This window comes from Ursus maritimus, unplaced genomic scaffold (assembly GCF_017311325.1).
Source record: "Ursus maritimus isolate PB19 unplaced genomic scaffold, ASM1731132v1 scaffold_14, whole genome shotgun sequence".
Classification (NCBI taxonomy): domain Eukaryota; kingdom Metazoa; phylum Chordata; class Mammalia; order Carnivora; family Ursidae; genus Ursus; species Ursus maritimus.
In genome coordinates, this window is record NW_024423786.1 from 39,722,551 (window position 1) to 39,744,034 (window position 21,484).

A 21,484-nucleotide genomic window follows, 5' to 3' on the forward strand; every position below is an offset into this window, starting at 1 on the left:
TAATACTACGGGTCCCTATGGTCTTTGTCACAGCTGAAATCTTGCTGACATCTTCAAAGTTTCATTTCTTGTGACCTTGGCACCTCTGCTCCAACTTGTCCTGCTTCTCAGAGTCTTTTGAAGACCCTGCTTCCTCTTCTCCCCAGGAAGTAGTTCCTCAAGATCCAGCCCTGGCTTTTCTCCTTGGCACACAGACTCCCTCCCAGGCCCACTGGCCTCATGCACAACTAGATCTCTACCATATCTCTCTGGTCAGGTGGAAATGAACCTAGGGCCCATCACTCAGGCCGTAAAAGATGCCAAATGGAGAGAAAGGGCTGGATCCTGGGATGACCCTGGGGTCTCTACCAACCTCATCCTTTCTAATCCCAGTTACACTTACAGGGTCAGCATCCACCAAAATCCAGGTTAAGTCACACTTTGGTCTGATGAATGCTCCCAGAGTTCCAACTGGCACATACTGACCACCAAGAGGCCGAAGAAGGCTCAGCTTCCCCTCAGGATACTAGGTACTCATGACTCTGACCCCTAACCCCTACTATCCTCCCAGTTCTAATGTCTGCAAGCCTGGGGATGGACCTGCCCTACCTGGTCCTCCATTTTGCACTGAACTCTGGGCTGGACATCACCAGAGAGGGATTCCCTTTCCAGGACACACCTAAATCCATGCCATCCCTGGAGGCTGGGCCCTGCCTCTTCATGGGACTGGCTTCTGTTTACACAGCGCTGGCACTACCTAAACATGGAGGGGCCAATGCTGCTGGCTTTGGAGAAGCTGTGGAAGACAACTGGCACAGAAGGTAAGGCTAGATTGGTCCTGAGCTAATCCTCAACCATGGATGGGGCAGAGACAGGGCTCACCTACAGCTGGGGACTGGGCATACAAGGTGGGACTTCCTGACTGCTCCAAGAGACCCTGGCCCTTGGAACTCCACACTTCCCTTCTTTCTGACAGGATGGGGGGCTAGAAGCACTGACCCCAAAGGAGCAGGAGAGTTTGCATTTTACTGTTGGGACACCTTGGTTATGCTTGAAGGCACTGAAGACCTCACTGGCAGTGCTGAGGCCCTGGGAAACTCAGAGTTGCCAGAGGAGGCCTAGGGTGGGTTGGGCATTACTCTTTAGGGGTACCCAGACCTTTCCATATTGACAGAAAATGTAGAGCAAGCCTGAGGATCCTGGGGTCATACGGGGAGAGAGAAAAGCTATTAGTCCCTAAATGAAGCATCCACCCACACTCTTGTGACTGCCCATAGGCTTTCACCCACCCCCAGCTATCAAATATGGCACCATTGTACATGTCACGGTCCGAGTATTGTGGCAATATTTCTGCCTCCTAGTTCAGGCTCTGACTGAAGTGCAAATGACCCCACTATCTCATCCATAAAACCAGAGCTTCCATGCTGGCTCCGAACCTGGACTTGGGGGGGCCTCTAAGAGGGGCCTTTGGTCAGAGTCTGACCTCTTAGACTTCAAGGGTTAATTTCAACCGGTGTCCTCTCATCTGGTGCTGCTTGGGCAGTGGGCCCTGTAACCACCAGCCCTCTGCTGACCCCAGGGTTCAGGTAGCAAGACTGAGGTCCCAGTCTCCTGGGCAAAAGGACAAGGATTCTGGGCCGAGTTAAGACTGGAGGCAGGACTTCCTGCCATTGATGGGGCTGAGGCTGGGCAAAGGTTCTCCCACTACACCCATGCACATGTTCCTGGGCAAGTACACAGTATGCTAGGACTCTCATATTGGACATGCCCAGCTTTGGGGTTGTGTGCAACATATGCGTGCCCACCAGCCTTTCATGCCACATGTGGTCCTCATTCTTGGGAAGAGAGGAGGGCCTGCTGCCCTTGAGAAGATAACCCTGCAGCACTCCCAGGCAGGCAAGGGGCATTCCTCTTTCCTTCTGGTCAGGAGCTCGGGACAGAGGCAGGCCTTGTCCGTGGCTGTGGGAGGACCAGAGCCTGGAGGATGGCTTGGAGCTTGCAGGGAATCCCTCCCAGATGTTGCTGCACCACCAGGCCCCTCAGAGGGGGTGTCAGTTAGGCACTAATCCAGTCCTAGGAGGGCTCCTGTGCAGTCCTGTCTGGGACAAATCTGAGAGCACCTCTGCTCCTCAGACTCCTGCTCAGGTCCGGATGGATTTAGAGCCGTCCCTGCGGTCACCTCCTCCAGGAAGCCTTCCTTGGTACCCACCTGCCCTGCCCCCAGACTTTGGGGGAAACGGGGTCTCGGGGGGGTCAAGGGTCACTAGGGCGGGCCAGGTCCCGGAAGCGGAAGTGCGGCACACTTCCGGTGCGCAGCGGGCGGCCATGTTGGAGCAGCGGAGGCGGCGCAGAGGCGCGTCCTGGGTCCCCGCGGCGGCGCCGGTAGGTTGGGGCCATGGGCCTAGCCGCGCCGCGGAGGGGCCGTCCGCGAGGCGACGGGGCGGATGGGCCGGGCGGCCGGCTCTTTCGAGACCCGCTCCCTCCACCGGCTTGGCCAAGACTCCCCCCACCCCCCTACCCCTTGCCCAGCGACCCCACCCTGGGGCTGCGCGACCGGTCGGGCTCGCCCCGCTCGCCCCGCTCGCCCCGCCCGCCCCGCGCGTTTCGCTGCCTCCAAGATCCCTGCTCCTATCCGCGGCTCAGGCCCCAGGGACACGGACTCCCAGGCCAATGGCCCTGATCTGCCCCCATCCCAGTCCCCCTTGTATGAGGCCTCTCCCGTCCCCCATCTTTCATCAACTTCCCTGTCGGCCCCGGGGGCACGTGTGAAGGGAAGTCGGGGGCCAGACTGCAGCCTCTGTTTCCGGAGCCTCTTGGAAAGTCCAGAAGACCCCTCCCAAGAGTCTAGACCGACCTGGGCGGAAGAGCCCCCAGTTCACCCCCAATATCTGTGCCTGCGGGGAAACAGGCCCCTCCCTATTCAACAGTTCACAGTCCCGGGAACTACACCCCTTGGAAAAAAAAAATAATAAAAGAACTAAAGTCATGTGCAAGGACTGTGCTTGGAGAATGGCCTCTGGAGAAAGGAAGTGCCCGAGACACCTGAGGATCCAAGAATGTTTCCAAACAAAGAGCCCCAGGGCACTTCCTCCAGGGGATTCTGAAAACTTCCTCTGCTCCATTAGGGCGGTAGGAAGAACCTGCACAGACGCGCCTCCTGGCCCCAGGGACCTGCCTGATCCCAGCTGATCTTTTAATGCTCCCGTACAGCTGGGGAGCTCCCTCTGGGAGGCCTCAGTGTTGGGTTGGGCATTAGACATTAGTCCTGACTGACAGCCTGCGGCTTCTTCAGAGAAGAAGCCTGGGACAAGTTGGGTGTACCCAGACAGCTCCATGTGGGCTGTACCGAGGTCTGCAGCCCTCCAGACCCTAGTTAGGACAGCTCAAATTTCTAGTGTCCACCTTATTAACCATCCTGTTGGAGCCTTTGGCTGTCAGACCTTGGGCTCTTGGTCTGGCTACCTGGCCCCCAGGCTACCCGATTACCGAGACATGTATCTTGAGTACCTGCTAATTCTTAGTTTCTGTCGAAGGAGAGTCTGGCTCTTGCTTTGGGGTTAGTCTCCATGATTTGAGTGCCAGGATCAGACCTCTGAGCCTGTCTGGGGACTCCAAAAGCAAAATGTCTGGTGGGCAGGGAGGTTCACCCCTGAGCACCTTAACACCAGAGCTGGAGGAACAGAGATGGGCATGACTTCAAGGCACATGTTGTCCTGCTCTTAGCTGTTTTTCCATCTAGACTTCCCAGCCCTGACCACAGACTCCAGTCACACACATTAAATGTGCCTTGCTGTTTCTCATTTCCAAGCCATTGCATAGGCTGTTCCCCTTTTTGCTCCATTTCCATCTGGGCCTTTCTATTCATTAGTCACATCCCATCTAGGTGTTGCTTCTCCTAGGAATCCTTCTCTAACTCAGTGGCAAGCTGGGCTGGGTGACATTGTGCACCCCCAAGAACTTTGATGGTCTCTGTCTTGCCTTCTGTATAGGGCTTCTTGAAGACATACTCACCTGCGTTCCCAGGGTTGTGTCTAATACCAGGTTTTTGGCCTCAGAAAACAGAGAATTGAATTAAAATGGGCCAACCAAGCCCAAATCTTTCAAGGGACCCAACAGCAGGTTGGATGGCTCTCTTGAGCTTCTGGACATTTATCTTGAAGAAACCGCCTTTGACCCAGACCCATGTGGGTCCCCCCTGCCACCCCAATCCTCAGTCTGCCACCATGGTAGTTCAGGAGACCAGGGGTTTGCCCCAAGCAGTGGCTTACTCTGGCCAGGACTTTTGTATCGATGATTGTTATGGAGAGTGCAGGCCCTGATGGACTTATCTACCTGCCTTGCCTCTTACCTCAGTGCTGGTTTGTTTTTGTTTTTTTATGTAATGATATATTTTCTTTAATGCAATATATCTGAAGTATTATCATTTTTTTAAGTAAACTCTACACCCAACATGGGGCTTGAACTCACGACCCCGAGATCAAGAGACGCATGCTCCACCAACTGAGCCAGCCAGGCGCCCCTCGGTGCCATTCTTATTGATTCTTTTCCTCTTGTCTTGGAGGTGCCGAGCGCTGGTTTGTGGATACCCAGGCAGATCTGCAGTGCCTAATGCCATGAGCGTGGTGCAGCATGTGGAGGAGAAAGCTGTGCACTCCTGGTCGCGGATCTCCACGGCAGGGAAGAAGGCCCTGGAGGAGGCGCTGCTTGTCTTTAACCCCATGAGCCAGGATCTCAGTGCCACAGAGGCCCAGCTTGTAGCCTTCCTGCAGGGCCTGCGGGATGATGGCTTCCAACCCACCATCCTGCGCAGCGGTGATGTCTATGGCTATAGTTCATGCACAGCCAACCCCCCAAGCCAGACGAAGCTGCAAGCTCGTGCCCCCACCCCAGCTGCCACATCACCTCCAGCCAGTGCTCCCCGAACTGCCATGCGGCTGCCTGCAGGCCGGGCCACGCTGCTCCCTATGCCACTATCTGGGAGGCTGGCCAAAGCGTCCACACCAGCCCTTGCCAAGCATGCTACCACCAACCTGCTGCTGAGCTCCCTGAAGCAGTCAAGTGCCAGCCGTGCCCGGGGTGCAGCAGTGGGCTTCCCCGCCCACCTCTATCCAGGTGTCTACCCTGCCATGCGGCTCTCTGTTGTCCTTGAGGCCCTGGTTCCACTAAAGTCTCCCATGCCCTGCTTGGGTGCCAAGCACAAGGCACAGTCACTGCAGCTCTCACTTGCAGACTCTCCCCTGAAGTTGCGCAAAGGTCCAGGGAAGAGGCAGGGGAACTGTCGGCCCAAAGCTCCCAGAAAAGCCACAGGCAAGGGCCCCAAGTGTCTGACTCACAGACGCCGCAGGGCCAGACCCCAACAAGGCTCTACACCCCGGAACAAGACCTACAAAGCCACTGGGTCCCTTGGTGGCTTACGAATGAAAGGTGGCTCTGCCCTGGGCACCAAAACGTCCCAGGCCAAGGCAGCTCGAACACTGGCCAAAGCTGCCCAGGCCAAGGCGGCTCGAACACAGGCCAAAGCTGCCAAGGCTCGGGCAAAAGCCAAGGCAGCACAGATCAGGGCCAGGGCCAAGGCGTCACGGATCCGGGCCAAGGCCAAGGCAGCACAGATCAAGGCCAAAGCCAAGGCGGTGCGGGCCAAGGCCAAGGCGGTGCGGGCCAGGGCCAAGGCAGTGCGGGCCAGGGCCAAGGCGGTGCGGGCCAGGGCCAAGGCGGTGCGGGCCAAGGCCAAGGTGGCTCGGACCCAGTCCAGGAGCAGGGGCAGGCCAAAAGGGTCTGTTCAGGCGAGGACTGCGAGGAGGGGCCCGAAAAGCCGCCCTGAGACTGTGGGGCAGAAGAGGAAAAGGGCTGAGGAGGCAAAGGATCTTCCTCCCCGGAAAAGAACACGACTTGGGCCCCGATCCCCTAAGGCGTGGCTAGGGCCTGGAACAGCAAAACTGCTGAAATTCCGGGCCATCAAGGTGGACAGGCGGTCCTCGGACGATGAGGTGCGGCAGCGGGCTCAACGGATCCTCCGTGTGAACCTGTCCCCTGTGATACAGCTCCAGCCGTTGCTGCCATACTCAGCGCCCTGATTCCTTCGCATAGCAACATTTGGGGAAACTGAGCCCAATTGTCTGTGTGGCCAGTGGCACAGTGTGCAATGCCCATGGATTCTACAACCCCAAGGACTCCAGGTGCCTCTCCTGGGCCCTGAGAGCCACCATTCTCCTTTCAGAGACTGGAGGATATGGGGTGGTATGGGTGGGCGGGAGGGCCGTTCTCATGGCGCGATGCACTGTGATTTGTTACTCTTCAAGTTGTACCTCCACTGTTCCATCTATCACGTTTTATACCTTTCCACCTTCCAGTCTCCCTGCCCACCCTTCATGGTCTTTTTTGCATTTGTAGCTGCTGGTAGGCCAGCTTGAGCATACAGGAAAAGTGGCCCCAGGAACAGGGCTGCCAAAAGGGGGTCCCAGTAGCCTGAGATAGGTCATCGCTGTGAGTGGGAAGAGTAGCTCTCAGGCTCCTCTGGAGGTGCTGGCCTCTGTGGATGTGCGAGAAGCAGCCCCTGTGGACAGGGGCAGAGCCACTCTGAGGTGGCACATCTCCCATTCAGGCTGCGCTGGTTTGTTTCCCAGTTAGGCCATACTACGCAAGAGGACAGTCGGTGGCCCTGTGGGGAACCTTGGCAGCCAGCAGGTTTCTAGGCCAGGGAAGGGGGATTTTGTGGTACTGCTCCCCAGCGGCCATTCAGACAGCCTGGCCTTGTCTCCTAGCTGGCTGTGGCTGAAATCTTGGGGCTTTACCTGAGCTTGTCTGGGGAAGGGCCAGGCCTAAATTACCTGAAGTACCTCTGTCTGTCCTTCCAGCCTCGACTTTTCCAGTTAGTGGCAAGGGTTTGGGGGTAGTGTCAGAGGCCAGGGCTCTGGGTTGTTTGGCCACTGAGTCTGTCCTCACTGACTGCAGAATTTTCTCCTTGGATGAGTGGGGTACGGTGTTAGCTGAGCCAGGAGAGTTTCTACAGCTGCTTCTCCCCATCAGCAGTGCTTTCTGCCTGAGTCCCAAGCACTCTGTTCCCAGGTCCAGCCTTATCAAGCTTCCCGACAGGGGTATGTGTGTGTTTCAGACACTAACAGCTCTTCCTGCTTTGGAGAGGGGGCTGGGCCCCAAACAAAACTAGCTCCCCGCCCATCTGCCAGTCCTTCCCTGTCTGCCCAGCCTGAAAGGCAGTGGCTGGGGCTGGCAGTGAGGGGGACACATTCCCCAGAGGTTCCTAGAGACCAGCAGCCTTTCAGGGCTTGGGGTGGGAGCCTCATTTGAATGAGAATCGGATCTCTTCTGTCTCTGTGGGTTGGTCTGAACCCTGGCCCCACTAGCGCCAGCTACATCAGGTGGTGGAACTGTAGAGAAGTTCTGCTTGCTTTTTGGTACCCCCCTACTTACCTTTTTTTCTGCATCTGATGGCTGCCATTAATAGGGTGCGGCCTCCCTTGGTTCTCAGGCTCTGGGGAACCCCTTGCTGCCAGCCTCACTGTGGCTTCACAATCCTGCATGCTCCTTGTGTCTGGCAGTGCTGCTTTCATCTATGTGAGTGTGGGGCGACACCCAGCTTCTCAAGGTCAGCCTGCTTGGGACCCACTCTTCATCCTCTCTCTCAGGCCTGATTCCAGTTCCCATGGCCCAGGACCCCCAGCCAGGCTAGGCCTCCTTTTTTGCAGTCTGCAACTCCTTTCAGTTCTGCTGCTGCTGCTGTCATGAGTGGGTGAGAGGTTGGCTCTTTCCTTGAGAGCTATCCAGAGGGAGAGAACTCTCAAGGCCTCCCTGTGGGGCAGAGTGAGGTGGGGGGTACCCCTAGGATCTCTACTCAGACCCTGTCCTTCCCAGTCCAGGCTCCCAGAACAATTGCTGAGGAGGTGCCAGACACACTAACCCCCCCACCCCCACCCAGCTGCTCAAGTGGCAGCTGCTACCCGCCTACTGGCCACTTGATTGTTGGCCGTGGCCAGAACCTTCAAGCCTCGTCCACCTGTGGCCTCCATGGCCCTGAGCCATACTGCATGGCCAGTCAGCTACAGGTGGGGAGGAGTGTAAGGGCTCTGGAGATGGTATCTCTGGGTTTTCCTGCAGGTTTGGCCTTGTTGGGTTCAGGTCATTGCTGGGGGCTGGAGGGGGGAGGACTGTGCTGTGAAATTTTGGAATTGGGGGCCAACCACCTACCTCTTGCCTTGTCATTCTCCTTGGGCATGCCCCCAGGAATCTGAGAATTGCTTCTTTTGTGACTCGGGACCAGGGAGGCCATGGCATTTAAATGTGATCTGGATTGATGGTCGTGGCAGCAACAAGACCTGGTGGCAAGCAGAGAGTAGTGAGGGTACCCATGTGCCCATGTGTGCAGGTCTAGGGTCAGGGCCTGGTCACTCTGACTAGCCCTTGTGGTTGCAGGTGTTGAGAATGTCACCATCCAGCTGGACCTAGAGAGTGCCTTCTACTTTACCCACCCCATCATGACTTTCAAGGTGACCCAGTGCCCCAGCCTGAAGGTGTGGTCGGTGCCTCCTGACCTGATGGGCACCAGTGATGCTTGCCCCTGGTGACCCAAGGATCCCCCTCCTGTCCCCAGACATTCTGCCCAGCAACTCTGCTCCTGGGGCGCTCAGTGGACCATGGCCACTCCTGGCATGTGTACCGATACTTTGCCTACAACTGCTTGGGCCTTTTTCCTGGGATCCCTCCTGCTCCTGGCCACAGAGTGACCTTGTTTGTGACCAGCGTTACTCTGACATCAAGCCTTCCACTGAGGGAGAGGTCACACCCAGAGGAAGGGGGTTTGGGCCCTGGGGTGAAGCCAGAGGCTCAGGTTTGCTTTTTTTCTCTCAGGTAATTTTCAAAGTTCTGGACCCAGGCACTCTGGTGGAGTACCCAAACAACCCCAAGATTCAGGGTAGTCGTCCCCACAGCCAGTCCTGTACTCCTTGCATGTTAGGACAGCCAGATACTGGGGGGAGGGGAGGTCCTGCCTGAGTGTGTACACAAGTGGGGCAGGGGTGGCAGGCAAGCCAGCATCACTCCCCAGCTCTGCCCCGTCATGGTCCTCCATTGTGGGCCCTGTTATGGCCCTCCATTCCTGTCCCATCATTGTTCCCCGTACCTGTGCCCCGTGCATAGGGACTGGCATGTGTAGCAGTTTCTATCTCTGCCCCATCATAACTCCTTTATGGGGCCCCATTGGGGTTCTCATCACTACTTTCTATGCCAGCCCCCAACAATGTACCTATAATGCACCTATAACCTCATAACTGTCCCCGTTATGAGCCTCCATCACTGCCCCCATCATGGACCCCTGGCGTTGCCCTCCCTGACTCATCACCTGGGCCTTAGTTGGTACCCTGCATCTCTGCAGCTGCCTCTAGGTGGCGCCAGGGCGTCTCTGGGTTGTGACCTTTTTCTTGTAAAGCAGAAGTCTTGAAAGGTAAGAGACACAGAGCCAAAACCCAGCAGGGCCACCCAGAGTCAGGTCAGGCAAGTACCAGAGCAGGAGATACCCCAAACTAGCATTTTCTTTGTGCTTTCCACCCCCCTTGACTGATTGTTACCAACTACTCACCAAGTCCCCCTGCTAGGTTTCCAAGCAGCTGTTGCTCTTCTGATCTGATCAGGAGAGAGACACCTGGCAAAGGAGGGGTATAAGAGAGAACCTTGGCTCAGTAACTGACATAAGCTGTGGAGCAGAAAGGAGCCATGGACCCATCTCTCCCATGTGTACGTTGAGCAAGTGCCCATTGAGCTCTGCTGTGTTCCGGGCATCTGTCTTCTGAGCAGTGCTCAGTGGGGAGCAGATAGACAAGATGTCTTCTTGGAGCTGCCATGAAAGTGAGAAAAACAGTGGATAAATAAGCTAATACCGTATATGGTTTGGCTGGATGATAAACTGTTTTCTAGTTTTGGTGATGGGCTGGGGAATGGAATGCTTTACTGCATTGGGGAAGCAGGTTTCAAATAGCTAGTGATTCCAGGATGGGGTGTTCAGGAAGCAGTGGGATGTGCAGGTCTCAGCTCAGGAGTGATACCAGGGCTGGAGCCATGCAGAAGTGGAATTCTCACCATTAGGCTGTAGTCACCCTAAGATGGTATGCCCAGAGGAGCAGGAGTGGGGGGGGGGGGTCCCACAGCATGAATGCCGGAGGAGGTGGCTGTAGGGATGCAGAGAAGAGGCCCTACCCCCATTCCTCCCCCTTCCATTTCAGCCATAGAGGGATGATGACCAGTGCATCTGAGGTCCCCCAGTCTGTGTCTCCAGAACTCTGCATGTGACAGACCTCCGTGTGAACTTCTCCAAACTGCACACACTGGGTGACAGGCCTCTGGGGGGCCTAAAGGGACACCCCTTCAACTACTATGCGTTTTATAAGCTCGTGGCCCCAGAGGCAGCTGCCTGTGCCATGGCCATGCCTCTGAGTGTAAGCCCACAGCTCGGACCCCAGCCAATGTGAAAGGCATGGCGAGCACCATGGGAGGGGCATCCTGTGGCTGGTGGGGCGGGCAGGCTGGGGGGACTGGGGCAGACTCATCTTGCCCTCCTCCCTGGCAGGTGCATGGCCTTTGCATCTGCCACCACCACACAGCTGGTACCTAGTGTGAGCGCTGCCAGGACCTGTACCAGGAACACCCATGGCATGCAGCAGAGCCTGGGCACCCTCACACCTGCCAGGGTAGGTGCCATGCCCTCTCTGCCTGGCCGTATTTGCCTGGGTCAGCCCACTCCATATCCGCCTAGAATGCAAGTGCAATGGGCATGCCCGCAGTTGTCACTTTGACATGGCCTTGTATCTGGCACCTGGCAATGTGAGTGGAGGTGTGTGTGACGCATGTCAGCAAACACAGCTGGGCGTCGCTGTGAGCTCTGCCAGCCCTTCTTCCACCGAGATCCCAAGGAGGATCCCCGTTCCTTCCTCTTGCAAATGTGAGTCCTCCAATCCCCAATTCCAACTCTGACCCCGATCCTTCAGCTCCATGGTGACCTCTGACCTAACTCTGTCCTCACCTCTGACCCATGATCCAGCTTGTGACTGTGACCCTGTGGGGACCCTGGAAGGGGGTTTGTATCATGCCCACACAGATGAGACTCGTGGCCTCCTCTCTGGGCAGTGTCACTGCAAAGTTCATGTCTGGGGCCAGCGCTGTGACTTCTACCGGCCTGGTCACTATGGCCTCAGCCCCACCCACACAGAAGGTTGCCAGCGTGAGTTACCCTGGGAGAGGACCCCAAACCCCATGTCCTTGCTCTGCCTTCAGTCACTGCCTTAATAATATACACATGCACCTACCCTTGCAGCAGTCCCAATAGCACCCTGAGAGCCTGGTGCCCTAGCCTGCAGGTGTGACCTCCACGGCTGGGTCCCTGGCACTCATGCCTGTGATCCCACTAACGGTGCCTGTCACTGCAAACGCTTTGTCTTTGGACACGACTGCAGCCATTGTCTGGTAAGCCTTGACCCACCTCTGATTTGACCTTGATCTTGGGCATTGAGCTTCTAGAAGCTGATAAGTATGAGGCTATAATCAGGGTGACTATAGACTGAGCCTTGCACATGGGTTGGTTCGACTCCCTGCCCGGGCTGTCAGGGTCAATGCCACCTCAGTGTATGTCCTCAGGTGGGAGCTTTGGGAGCATAAAAAGGAAAAGCGATGGAACAAGTTACAACAGTATTGGTTTAAAGCACTGGGTTTAAAGGTGTTTTGCAACAAAAATATTTGAAGGAACACTCGGTCCAAGAAACAATTCCATCCCTTTCTTGCCTCTCCTTGAACATAAATCCTTGGCTTAACTTTTGCTTTAACCCCTGCAGCGTCTTCATCCTACCACTTACGAAGTTGTGCATGAGTACACAGGGGTCTCCTCACCCCCTCTCAGCAGTAAGCAGAGGAGCATTCAAGCCCTGTGCCCACACCCTTTCCTCCTGCAACAGGCAGTCCCAGTATTTGACCTCCCAGGCTCCAGATCTTCTTGTCCTTTCTCCACCTACTTGCTCTCTCTTGCAGCCCGAGTTCTGCGGTCTGAGCGGTGACTCTGTAGGCTGCTGGCCCTGTGACTGTGACTTTGGGGGTGCCTACAGCAGCAGGTACAAGACAAGGCCTGGGAATTGGGATCAAGTGGCAAGAATCAGGAGTTGACTCTCCTTCCCCACCCCCATCTTGCTCAGGTGTTCTGCTGGGGAGGGCCTCTGCCTGTACCGCCCTTACCTCCGTGGCCGCCGCTGCCATGAACTCCAACCTGGGCACTTCTGTGCTGCTCTTGACCAAGCCACTACTCAAGCTGAGCTTGGCCAGGTCCTCCGGCCAGCTGACCCCCAGTTGCCTATGAGTGTCCAGGAGGGGGGGGAGGGGCAGGGGCAGGAGGAAACCAAGGCTCAGACTTGGTTTTCAGGGGAGGGAGGGAGTGTGTAGAGAGAGCTAGTTGGAATAAGAGGCTGAGCAGGGTTAGGAAGGTGAGAAAGTCCAGGTGGGGGCATCAGCATGGTTAGAGGTTTGGTGTCTTAGAACCCCCATTTTCAGGGCAGTGTGGGAGAAGAGCGGGCCAGAATGTTGGAGGACACTGACCCCCAACTTGCCCCCAGGGAGCCCCCTGGCCTGTTCCTGCCCACTGTACACAAACCTCAGGGACGTCTCCTGATTGGCTTCAGCCCCGACTTGGGAGACAGCGTGACCCTCCATGTGCCCGCCACCCTGCTAGGCAAGCCTATTCAGTAGCCGGCTGCCCAAGGTGAGGAATCTGAGGAACAGGGTGGGGTCATAGGTCGCCAGGGTCTTAGTAGGGATGGGGCCCTAGCCCTGGGGATGTGGGTCCCTGAGGTCTTGGGGTAATGGGAGCCTAAATCCTGAGGGTCCTGGTCTTGGGGTGATCTAGGCCTGGGAGTGTGTCTCACATCCAGGCCCCAGAGGAACCCCTGCCCTTGCAGCAGGGAGCTGGCTCTGCACTGCGGACTGGCTTGGGCTTTGCACGTGTGATTGATGGAGCTGGCCTCTCTCTGCTGGCGCCCACAGTGCCTCGTGCCATGGAGTATGACATTGTCCTATGCTATCTGCACTCAGAGCAGCTCTTCCAGGTGGCCTTGACCTATCCACACAGGCAGGACCCTAGGACCTCCATTAGCAAGACCCTATTATGCTGCCAACACATTTGAAATAACATTTGAAGTGGAAAATCTCCAATATGGAATATCATCATGTCATAGAGCAATCAAAACAGGGACTGAATGTGACACAGAGTGGGATTTAAGAAGTTGGTCTTTTTTGCATGGGCCATATGATGAAATACTGGATGCAGCTGAAATGGGACACCCCTGGGACCACATGATCACAGCCTCCTTACCCCACCCTTACTCCTTCCCTGCTCCAGGCGGTGCTGTGGGGTTTTTTTGTTTATTTGTTTTGTTTTTTGTTTTTTTGTTTTTTTGATTCATTTATTTGACAGAGAGAGAGACAGCCAGCGAGAGAGGGAACACAGGCAGGGGGAGTGGGAGAGGGAGAAGCAGGCTCCCGGCAGAGGAGCCTGATGTGGGGCTCGATTCCAGGACTCTGGGATCACGCCCTGAGCCGAAAGCAGACGCTTAACAACTGAGCCACCCAGGGGCCCCCAGAGCTGTGGTTTTATCCAGACCTTTTTGCTTTGAACCAGGAACACGCTACTCTGCGATCCTACGGCTGTGGAAGACCAAGGGGGTGCGGAGACCTGAGGGGGGCACTATCCTTCTGGATTCAGTGAGGTCCTAGGGGCTCCACCCCACATCTGGGGGAGACAAATTACAGCAGGATGATGTGGATGCGGGGGGCTGGGGAGTAGGCATCACAGAGGCCTGGAGTTGCACCAAGAGGACTGAGACAGGTGGATAGATAAGGCGGGGGATCCAGGCAGGAGCAAAGCACATGCCAAGGATAGAAGATGAGAATAGGCAGCCACCAGACCTCAAAGGACCTATGGGCCGGGAGAGGGGCTTAACCTTTATTGTGGGGCTATGGGGAGCCGTGGAAGGGACTTGAACGGGGCAGATTCATGGCGGAGAATGGATCATTAGGGGGAAGCTGCTGCAATGATTCTGAGTGAGAGGCGGCATTGCCTGGACTAGATCGGGGCCATTGGACAGGAAGGAGAAACAGACTCAGAAGAGGACGAGAAAAGGGGCAGGAAGGGGCTGTGAGACCCACTGCAAGGAAGTGTAGTTAGTAGGTTTAGTGAGTGGGGCTGGGCTTACTGCCCTCTGCCTGCCACCCTCCACCCTCCTACTAGATTGTGCTCTTGCCGCGGTGAAGGAGTCGCTGGCGCTGCGATCTGGGGCCACAGGGCACGTACAAGAGCTCCACAAGGCAGGCTGCGTGGGGGCAGCGAGGACTGGCCTCCCCAGCACTGTGCCTGAGGTTTGTGCCCGCCTCGTCTGCAGCATCTCGGCCCTGATCCACGGGGGCGGCCTTGGTGAGTGTGTGCCCCTGGCTTGAGGGGGCTGCAACACGGGTTACAGGAAGCACTGTGAGGTTCACCTTATCTTGCTCTTTCTCCTGCCAGCCTGTGACTGCTGTGCGTCTGGAACATATGGCTTCGGGTCCACTGGCTGCAGTGGTAAGCCTTCAGGGCCAGTGAGTATGGGTGTGGGGTCTGGGACCAACCATCTCCTTTCTCTGATGGCCCTGTCATTCCCCACAGAGTGCCGCTGCCACACCGAGGGGGCCACTGGTACCATTTGCAACCCTGTGAGTGGGCAGTGCACATGCTGGGCAGGCCTTGCTGATCGCCGCTGTGACCACTGCCTCTCTGGCCGGCGGGGCTTCCCGTGCTGCTGGCCCTGCGCCTGCAGTGGGCACGCTGAGTTGTGCCACCCACTCACAGGCATCTGCCAGGCGTGCTGGGGAGCCACCACAGGCCAGCACTGTGAGAGGTGAGCACTGTCACCGGAAGGGCTGGGTAGGAATTATGATGAGTGGGCCATGTCCCATTCCATGTGCTACTGTCCGCAGGTGCTTGGATGGCTACTATGGAGACCCTACGCTGGGCTCAGGCCAGCAGTGCCGACCTTGCCCCTGTCCTGGGCATCCTGGCTCTGGCCTCTATCATGGGATTTCCTGCCATGTGGACAGTGTGAGTAGACGTGTCTTGTGCCTCTGTGCACCTGGCTATGCAGGTGAGGGATGTTTGACAAGGGAAAACCTGAGGCCCTGCTCACTTGTTCACAATTTCATCAGGTCCACGACACCTGTATGCCGAACTGCAGGCTGGGCACCTCTCCTGGAGGAGTTGCTGTTGGGGGCGGGGGGGGGGCGGTCAAATGGGAGGAGCTATAGGCATGGAATTTGTAAGCCAGGAAGGTGGGCTGTAATGTAGCTCCTGTGTTCTCTGCCCCCTTGGCTCGATCTCAGACTTTCTGGCTGGGTATGTGGGACCCACAGGCCACAAGGGTACAGGAAGCTACCTGAGACAACCCACACATACCTCGATCCTTTCTAGGCCCCTGCTGCGACCACTGTTCCTCTGGATGCTTTGGGCACCCTTGGCCAGGGGGAGACCCCAGAAGGAGTCCATGCCGGCCCTGTCAGTGCAACAATAATATCGATTCGCATGACCCTGCTGCCTGCGACACCCACGGTGGCCACTGCCAGTGCTGTCTGCACCACAGCCATGGTCGCAGCTTTGCCCACGGCAGGCCTGGCTTCCATGGCAGTGCCCTGCATCCAGGGGGCTACCGTTGTGAGTGTGTGGCTAGGATGGGTGAGAACATCCCAAGGCAGGTGGGTGGGTTCTCCTTCCTCAGGCCCTCCCTCGTCCCCAGGCTGCAGCTGTGACCCCCAGGGCACTGTCCCTGCATGGTGCCCCCTCGGGCTGAAGCCTCCTTCTGCAACCAGGTCAGCGGGCAGTGCCCTTGCTGCCCCCATACACCGGGGAAGGACTGTAGCCACTGTGCCCCCCTCTCCTGGCACCCGGGGGGACCCCGGGGCTGTGAGCCCTGCACCTGCCATGCCCAACACACTGTGCAGCTGGCATGTCACCCAGTGAGTGAGGCCATATTGCACATAGCTTGTGGCAGTGTCCGGGTGTGAGTGAAGGTGTGTGTGCCTCTGACAAGACGTTATTTGTGGCTGGTGTGAGTGTTCACGTGACCATCAGCAGCGGGCATGTGGCTGCAAACAGCTGTGTGAGTCTCTGCTTTTGTGTGACATCGGCTATAAGATGGTGGCGGGATTTGGGGTAGAGCAGACATGAGACCACACGTGCCTGACCCCACATGCAGCCGTGTGCTAGTATGTGGGTGACCCACTGTGAATGGGTCCCGGCAAGTGGAGTGAATGTGGTGGGGGTTGGGCGGGGGAGGCTGAGGAGACACCGGTGAAGGGTGGGGATTGAGAGCTGGTGTAGGCAGAGGGGGATGGTCACTGTGAGCAAGAGTTTCTAGGAGGAGAATGGTCAGCGACCGAATGAAATGAGGCCTGAAGTATGTGTTCTTCTGTCCTTGACAAAGAGACAGTGGGAGTCAAGGTGAAGGAGGCATCGGGTAAGGGTATGGAGACAGCGGGGTGTTTGGATCAGGACACAGAGGGGCAAAGAACAGCAGGTCAGGAGTTGAGAACCCAGAGGGTCTGTGGGAGGCTGGCAATGTGGGAAGGTGGGGCTGGCCAAGGAGGTCAGGCCAGAGGAAGCAGGAAGGGAGAAGCCTCCGGCCAAGCACAGGTGTGGGTGCTGCCCAGGGCAGGAGCAGGTCAGGGAGAAGACTCTGGTGTGCATGCACTGCCTTCAAACACTCGTGTCCTTCTCCCTGGCCCAGAGGAGGCTCTGTGCTCCTACCGACTGGCTCATGCTCTCTTCCCTCAGGCCACGGGTCAGTGCACCTGCCGGGCAGGATTTGGGGGGGTGACCCAGAGCAGGACTGCAGAGGTGAGAGGACCACTCACACAATCCACAGCAGCAGGGGTGAGGTTGTCCTGAAGGAGCCCAGTGTGGAGTAGCAGGGGAGCAGCGGGGCTTTCCTGAGGGCGAGCTTAGCATGCTTATCGCTGTTTTCCCCAAAACTCAAAGAAATACTCACGAAAACGGCTGTCGGCAAGGCCAGGTGGGGTATACCTACAGAGAGCACACATCAGGTGGCTCTTTTCTGAACCCATCTGCCAGTTCTTCACCCCAGCTGACCCCTGACTGGACTGTAGAGCTTCCGGAGCATTGTGCTGTTTCCCTGCCCAAAGGCTGCCATGCCGTATGGCCTCTGTGGCCAGGGAGGATGCCTGTGCCCGTGGTCATTCTGAGCAGTGGCTTAGGCAAAGGCTTGCGTGCGCCCTCCCACTCATACAGGGCTGTCCCCCAGGCTTCTTGGAGGCAAGGCTGGGGCAAGTGCTGCCTGCTCCCTGCTCCGACCCTGTCTCTCCCCCACAGCCTGTGCCTGTGACCCACACGGCTCCATCTCGCCCAGTTGTGATCCACATGCAGGCGCCTGCCTATGCAGAGAGGGCATCTCAGGGCTGAGGTGCCAGGCGTGTGCACGTGGCTCCAGAGGTGGCTTCCCACACTGCGTGGCCTGCCCTACCTGTTTCACCTCCTGGGACCTATGTCTAGCTCTGCTCCAGCTGCGGCTGGGAATTGTGGCCCAGAAGGTCACCTCCCTATACCAGGTGATGCCTGACTGGGGTGCTAGGGGCCAGGGTGGACACCTGCAGGCCCTGGAGGGGATACTCCGGACAGGCACAGATTCTCCTGGAATCTTCTTCACCCATTGCGGGGACTCTGGAGCAACTTACAGAGTGGATAGGCGGGTTCAGGCAAGGGGTCTTGGGTCAGTAAGGAGGAGGTCTCCAGCTAGCTTCTTAGGGTCGGGGATTTCAGAGAGTCTCAGGTTGGCCTGAGTCCTGGGTTTGGGAGTCAGGTGGGTTCTCTTGAGCGAGGCGTCATGGAGGAGAGTACATCTCTGGTCAGGCTGATAACGCCACCTTCCTGCAGAAGGAAAGTGATTGCATTTGTCCAGACACTGTGGGCCATAGGGCAGTTTGTGGCAGAAAGAGAGCCATGGGTTAGGAGGCAGTGTGCACAGCTGGAAGAATTATCCCCGGAGCTAGACTGTGTCAAGGGCTTGGCCTGGCCCAAAAGGGCCACAGGAGCCCAAGGTGAGGCCTAATGGGCAGGTGGGTGGGCAGGTGAGGGTAGGGGCTAGGCTGGGACAGAAGGAAGGGGCCAGGTGTCCTGGCTTATGTATCTGGGGAACCCAGAAGGCTGATTGGCCCTGCCTCAGCCAGTGGAACCCTGAGTCACCCCTCTATCCATCCCTGCCATCCCCCGCAGATGCTGTGGCCCAGGTCTCCTCAGCTGCCCTGCTTTCCCAGGAGGCCCTGCTTGGAGCCCAGGTTGTGGCCACATTTGGAGAACCAGACAGCATCCTGGGAAAGGCCCAAGAGGCCCGGCGGTGGACGGAGCAGCTGCTGTGGGGGATGGGCCAGCCAGGGACAGGGACAGCTGTGTGGGAGCTGAAACTGAAGGAGCTGGTCAGCAGGGTCCAGATGTTGCATCCACAGCTTCTGAGACTCCTCGTCAAAGCTGGAGTGGTGGGTGGAGATATGGATCACTAGAGAGGTTTTACCAAGGCGAGGACTCTCTTCTACGGTAACCTGGGTGTAGGGCAATAGGGGATTTGCGACATTCATTTCTCACTGGATCACCTGTCTTGTTTGCAGGAATGCAGGGGTTGGGGACCTGGGCTGTCTGTATTTCTGTACCCTGTGCTGTTCCCTCTTGCCCTGGGACCCTTCCCACTGCCCAGTGGGCTCCACTTGCTTCCCGTAACTCTTCCGATAGCCTGGACATAGCTGCCACAGCCTTAGAGCAGCGTCAGCAGCTGGTAGGAGCCATTGGGGCCATGAATGGGAGCCAAGGGGGGAGTCAGAGGGAGCCATAGCTTGGCCATAGGGTTGCAGGAGACACAGTCCACATCTGACCCACCCCTACCAGCTGCAGCGAATCCAGGCCCGGGAGACATGGCATCGGGCAGGGGGGCCCTGGGGTGTGGCCACCGTAGCCCACGTGCAGATCCTCCAGCATTTCGTCTTGGGTACCTGTCGGCTTGTTGTGTGTCTGTTCATAGCTGAGGGCAGGGGCAGGTAGGCATCTGGACATTGCTGTGATACTCCTTCCAGAATGAGGAATGCTCATAAGGGCTGACCAGGGGTCAGGTGGGAGCAATAGCGTGCTGCTAAATATTTAACAATTGGCTGGAGGTCAGAGGGAACTGATTGGTAGTGAGAGCCAGTTTCCATGGTGTAAGTAAATCCACCATGGCTGATTTTAGTCCGCCCACTGTGTACCAGTGGATTCACAAAATTCCTGAAATTTTAGCACTTGGCTCTTGTTAGCCCCCAGCACACCATGTAGTCATGTCAGAGGCAGGACCAGTGAGAGGTTAGGGTCAGGGTTTGTTGGGTCAGAGATCAGAGTTCATATCTGAGATTCCTACCCCAGTTCCCACAGACGAAGGCGCAGAGGCTGTGAGTGTGGAGCTGGTGGCATGGCGTGGGCTGGTGGTGCCCCTCCCCCAAAGTGGGGCAGTGGGCATTGCCTTCCTGCTGGGTCAGATCCAGAGTGCCCTCCCTGCACCAGACGCCATAGGCCAGGAACTGCCCTGAGCTGAAGGCGTCCTCCATCAGGCACAGCAGACCAGGTGGAAGGGCCGGGAGGCTGGAGGCAGAGGGCAGAGGGTGGGGAGGAAACTGATCATCTGCACCCTTCAGGGAGGGGACATCTAGGGCCAAGGACCAAGCACTGGATGTTCAGGGGGTGCTGGTTGAGGTGAAAAGTCACACAAGGGCTGCAGAGCGAGGGCTGCAGGCAGCAAAACAGACACTAGGAGGCCTGGAGGCCAGTGTACAGGAGGTGACACCACACCCATACCCCTCAGCTCCTTCACACCTCTTGTTCAGTGGCTGCTATTATCCCTATCCTCCCCCTGAGATCCTTGAGCCACTGTGATACCATGGTGCTAGGAAATACACAGACCATGAAAGCACCCTACTTAGCTGCTATCCTGCTGGGACCTCCCTGTGATCCTCTGACCCTTGCCCCAGGCAGTGGAGGTGACCTCAGTCCTGGGGCATCTGTCCAGTGCAGCTGTGGCTTTCAGGACCTCTTTGGCCCTGAGTCAACAACAGGCCCAGGAGGCAGAAGAGCAAGCAGTCCATGGAATGGGGGTGGCTGGGGGCCTGGGCAAGGTGAGATGGGTACACTGGACATTGAGGTCTCACAGGTGAGATTTAGGCTGGGACTGGGCTATGCTGGGCTGAGGCAGGGTTTCAGTTCTAAAACCCCCTATCCTGCCCCCGCAAGGTACCTTGGGTAGTAATATGCCTGAGACAGTAGGATCTAGGTGGGGTGGATTTCAGGTCAAGTCCGGCTCTAGGAGTTGCAGGTGGCCCAATTAGGCATGGCAGAGTTGCAGAAGGGCACACATAGCCTGGTGGCCATGGCGCAGGACGCAGGAGAGCGGGCACAGCAGGCCCGAGCTGAGGCCCTAGAGCTGCTGAAGTGGGTGCAGAACAGCTGGAGCCAGCTAGAAGGGATGGAGATGGGCCACGGTGGGGCGGGGATGGGGTGGGATAAGGGTCAGGTGGGAGGGTCAGAGTCAGAACAGGGATGGTATGGGAGGGTCAGGGCTGGTGTCAAAGTTCAGAACAGGGGTCAAATGTTGATTAGGGTTAGAGTTCATTTAGGGCTAGGGTCAGAGTTGAGGTCATGATGGAATTGAGGGCCAGGGTCAGAGATTAGGGCCAAGGTCAGAGCGTGGCTCACATGACCTGATCCTCAGGGTTGGAGCGCTTCCTGATGCAGAATGAGCAGACACTGGGCAAGAAGATGGCGGCCCTGAGGGCCCTGGAGCAGCGGGCAGGAGAGCTGCTTGAGCACATGCTGCTGTGGGCAAATGTGTGTGCCACCTGCTGACTGCGGTCCATGGATGTCAGTTAGGTGGACTCGGGGACTACCTGAGTGACTCCAAGTGACTCCAAGTGATTGGCCCAAGAATCTCCCCACCTTGAGAGATCAAGGACCCCACTGAGTGCCCGTTGACACTGAGTAACCCCCCATGTGACCCCATGATATCCTCCAGTGATCCTCTGTCCTTGAGAAACCAGATTATCATGTAAACCTCAAAAAGCCCATCTAGTGCCTTTGACCCTGACAGAACATTTTCTGAGTGATCTAAAATTCTGAGTCACCTCTAGCATCGCTGAGCCCCTCAGGTTGACTACATGACCCCTGGGGGTAACTGGAGACCCCTACTCCAGATAACTGCAATAACTCCCAGAGACCCTGAAAGTCCAGTGGATTGACTACTATCCTGCTCGGATTCTTCTTGAGAAGCCTGGTGATTCCCCCCAAGAACCCCCAGCTTTCTCCCCTGGTTCCACAGCCCTGGTTACTCTCCACCTGGCCCCAGACAGAGTGGGCACAGCTGTGGAGCTCAGAGTCACCAGGCCCTGGCCCTACAGACCCACGGAGTCCTCTGTCCCG

At 57.1% G+C, this 21,484-nt stretch overlaps 1 protein-coding gene across 1 annotated transcript; it reads left to right on the top strand.

The window, feature by feature from the left end:
• The first annotated feature begins 2,273 nt into the window (after positions 1-2,273).
• CCDC71 (coiled-coil domain containing 71) lies at positions 2,274-6,321 on the top strand. Its single transcript, XM_040628820.1, has 2 exons — positions 2,274-2,361; positions 4,541-6,321. Exon 2 carries the CDS (start codon positions 4,593-4,595, stop codon positions 6,051-6,053), a length of 1,461 nt encoding a protein of 486 aa, XP_040484754.1. The 5' UTR covers positions 2,274-2,361; positions 4,541-4,592; the 3' UTR covers positions 6,054-6,321.
• Positions 6,322-21,484: the final 15,163 nt, after the last annotated feature.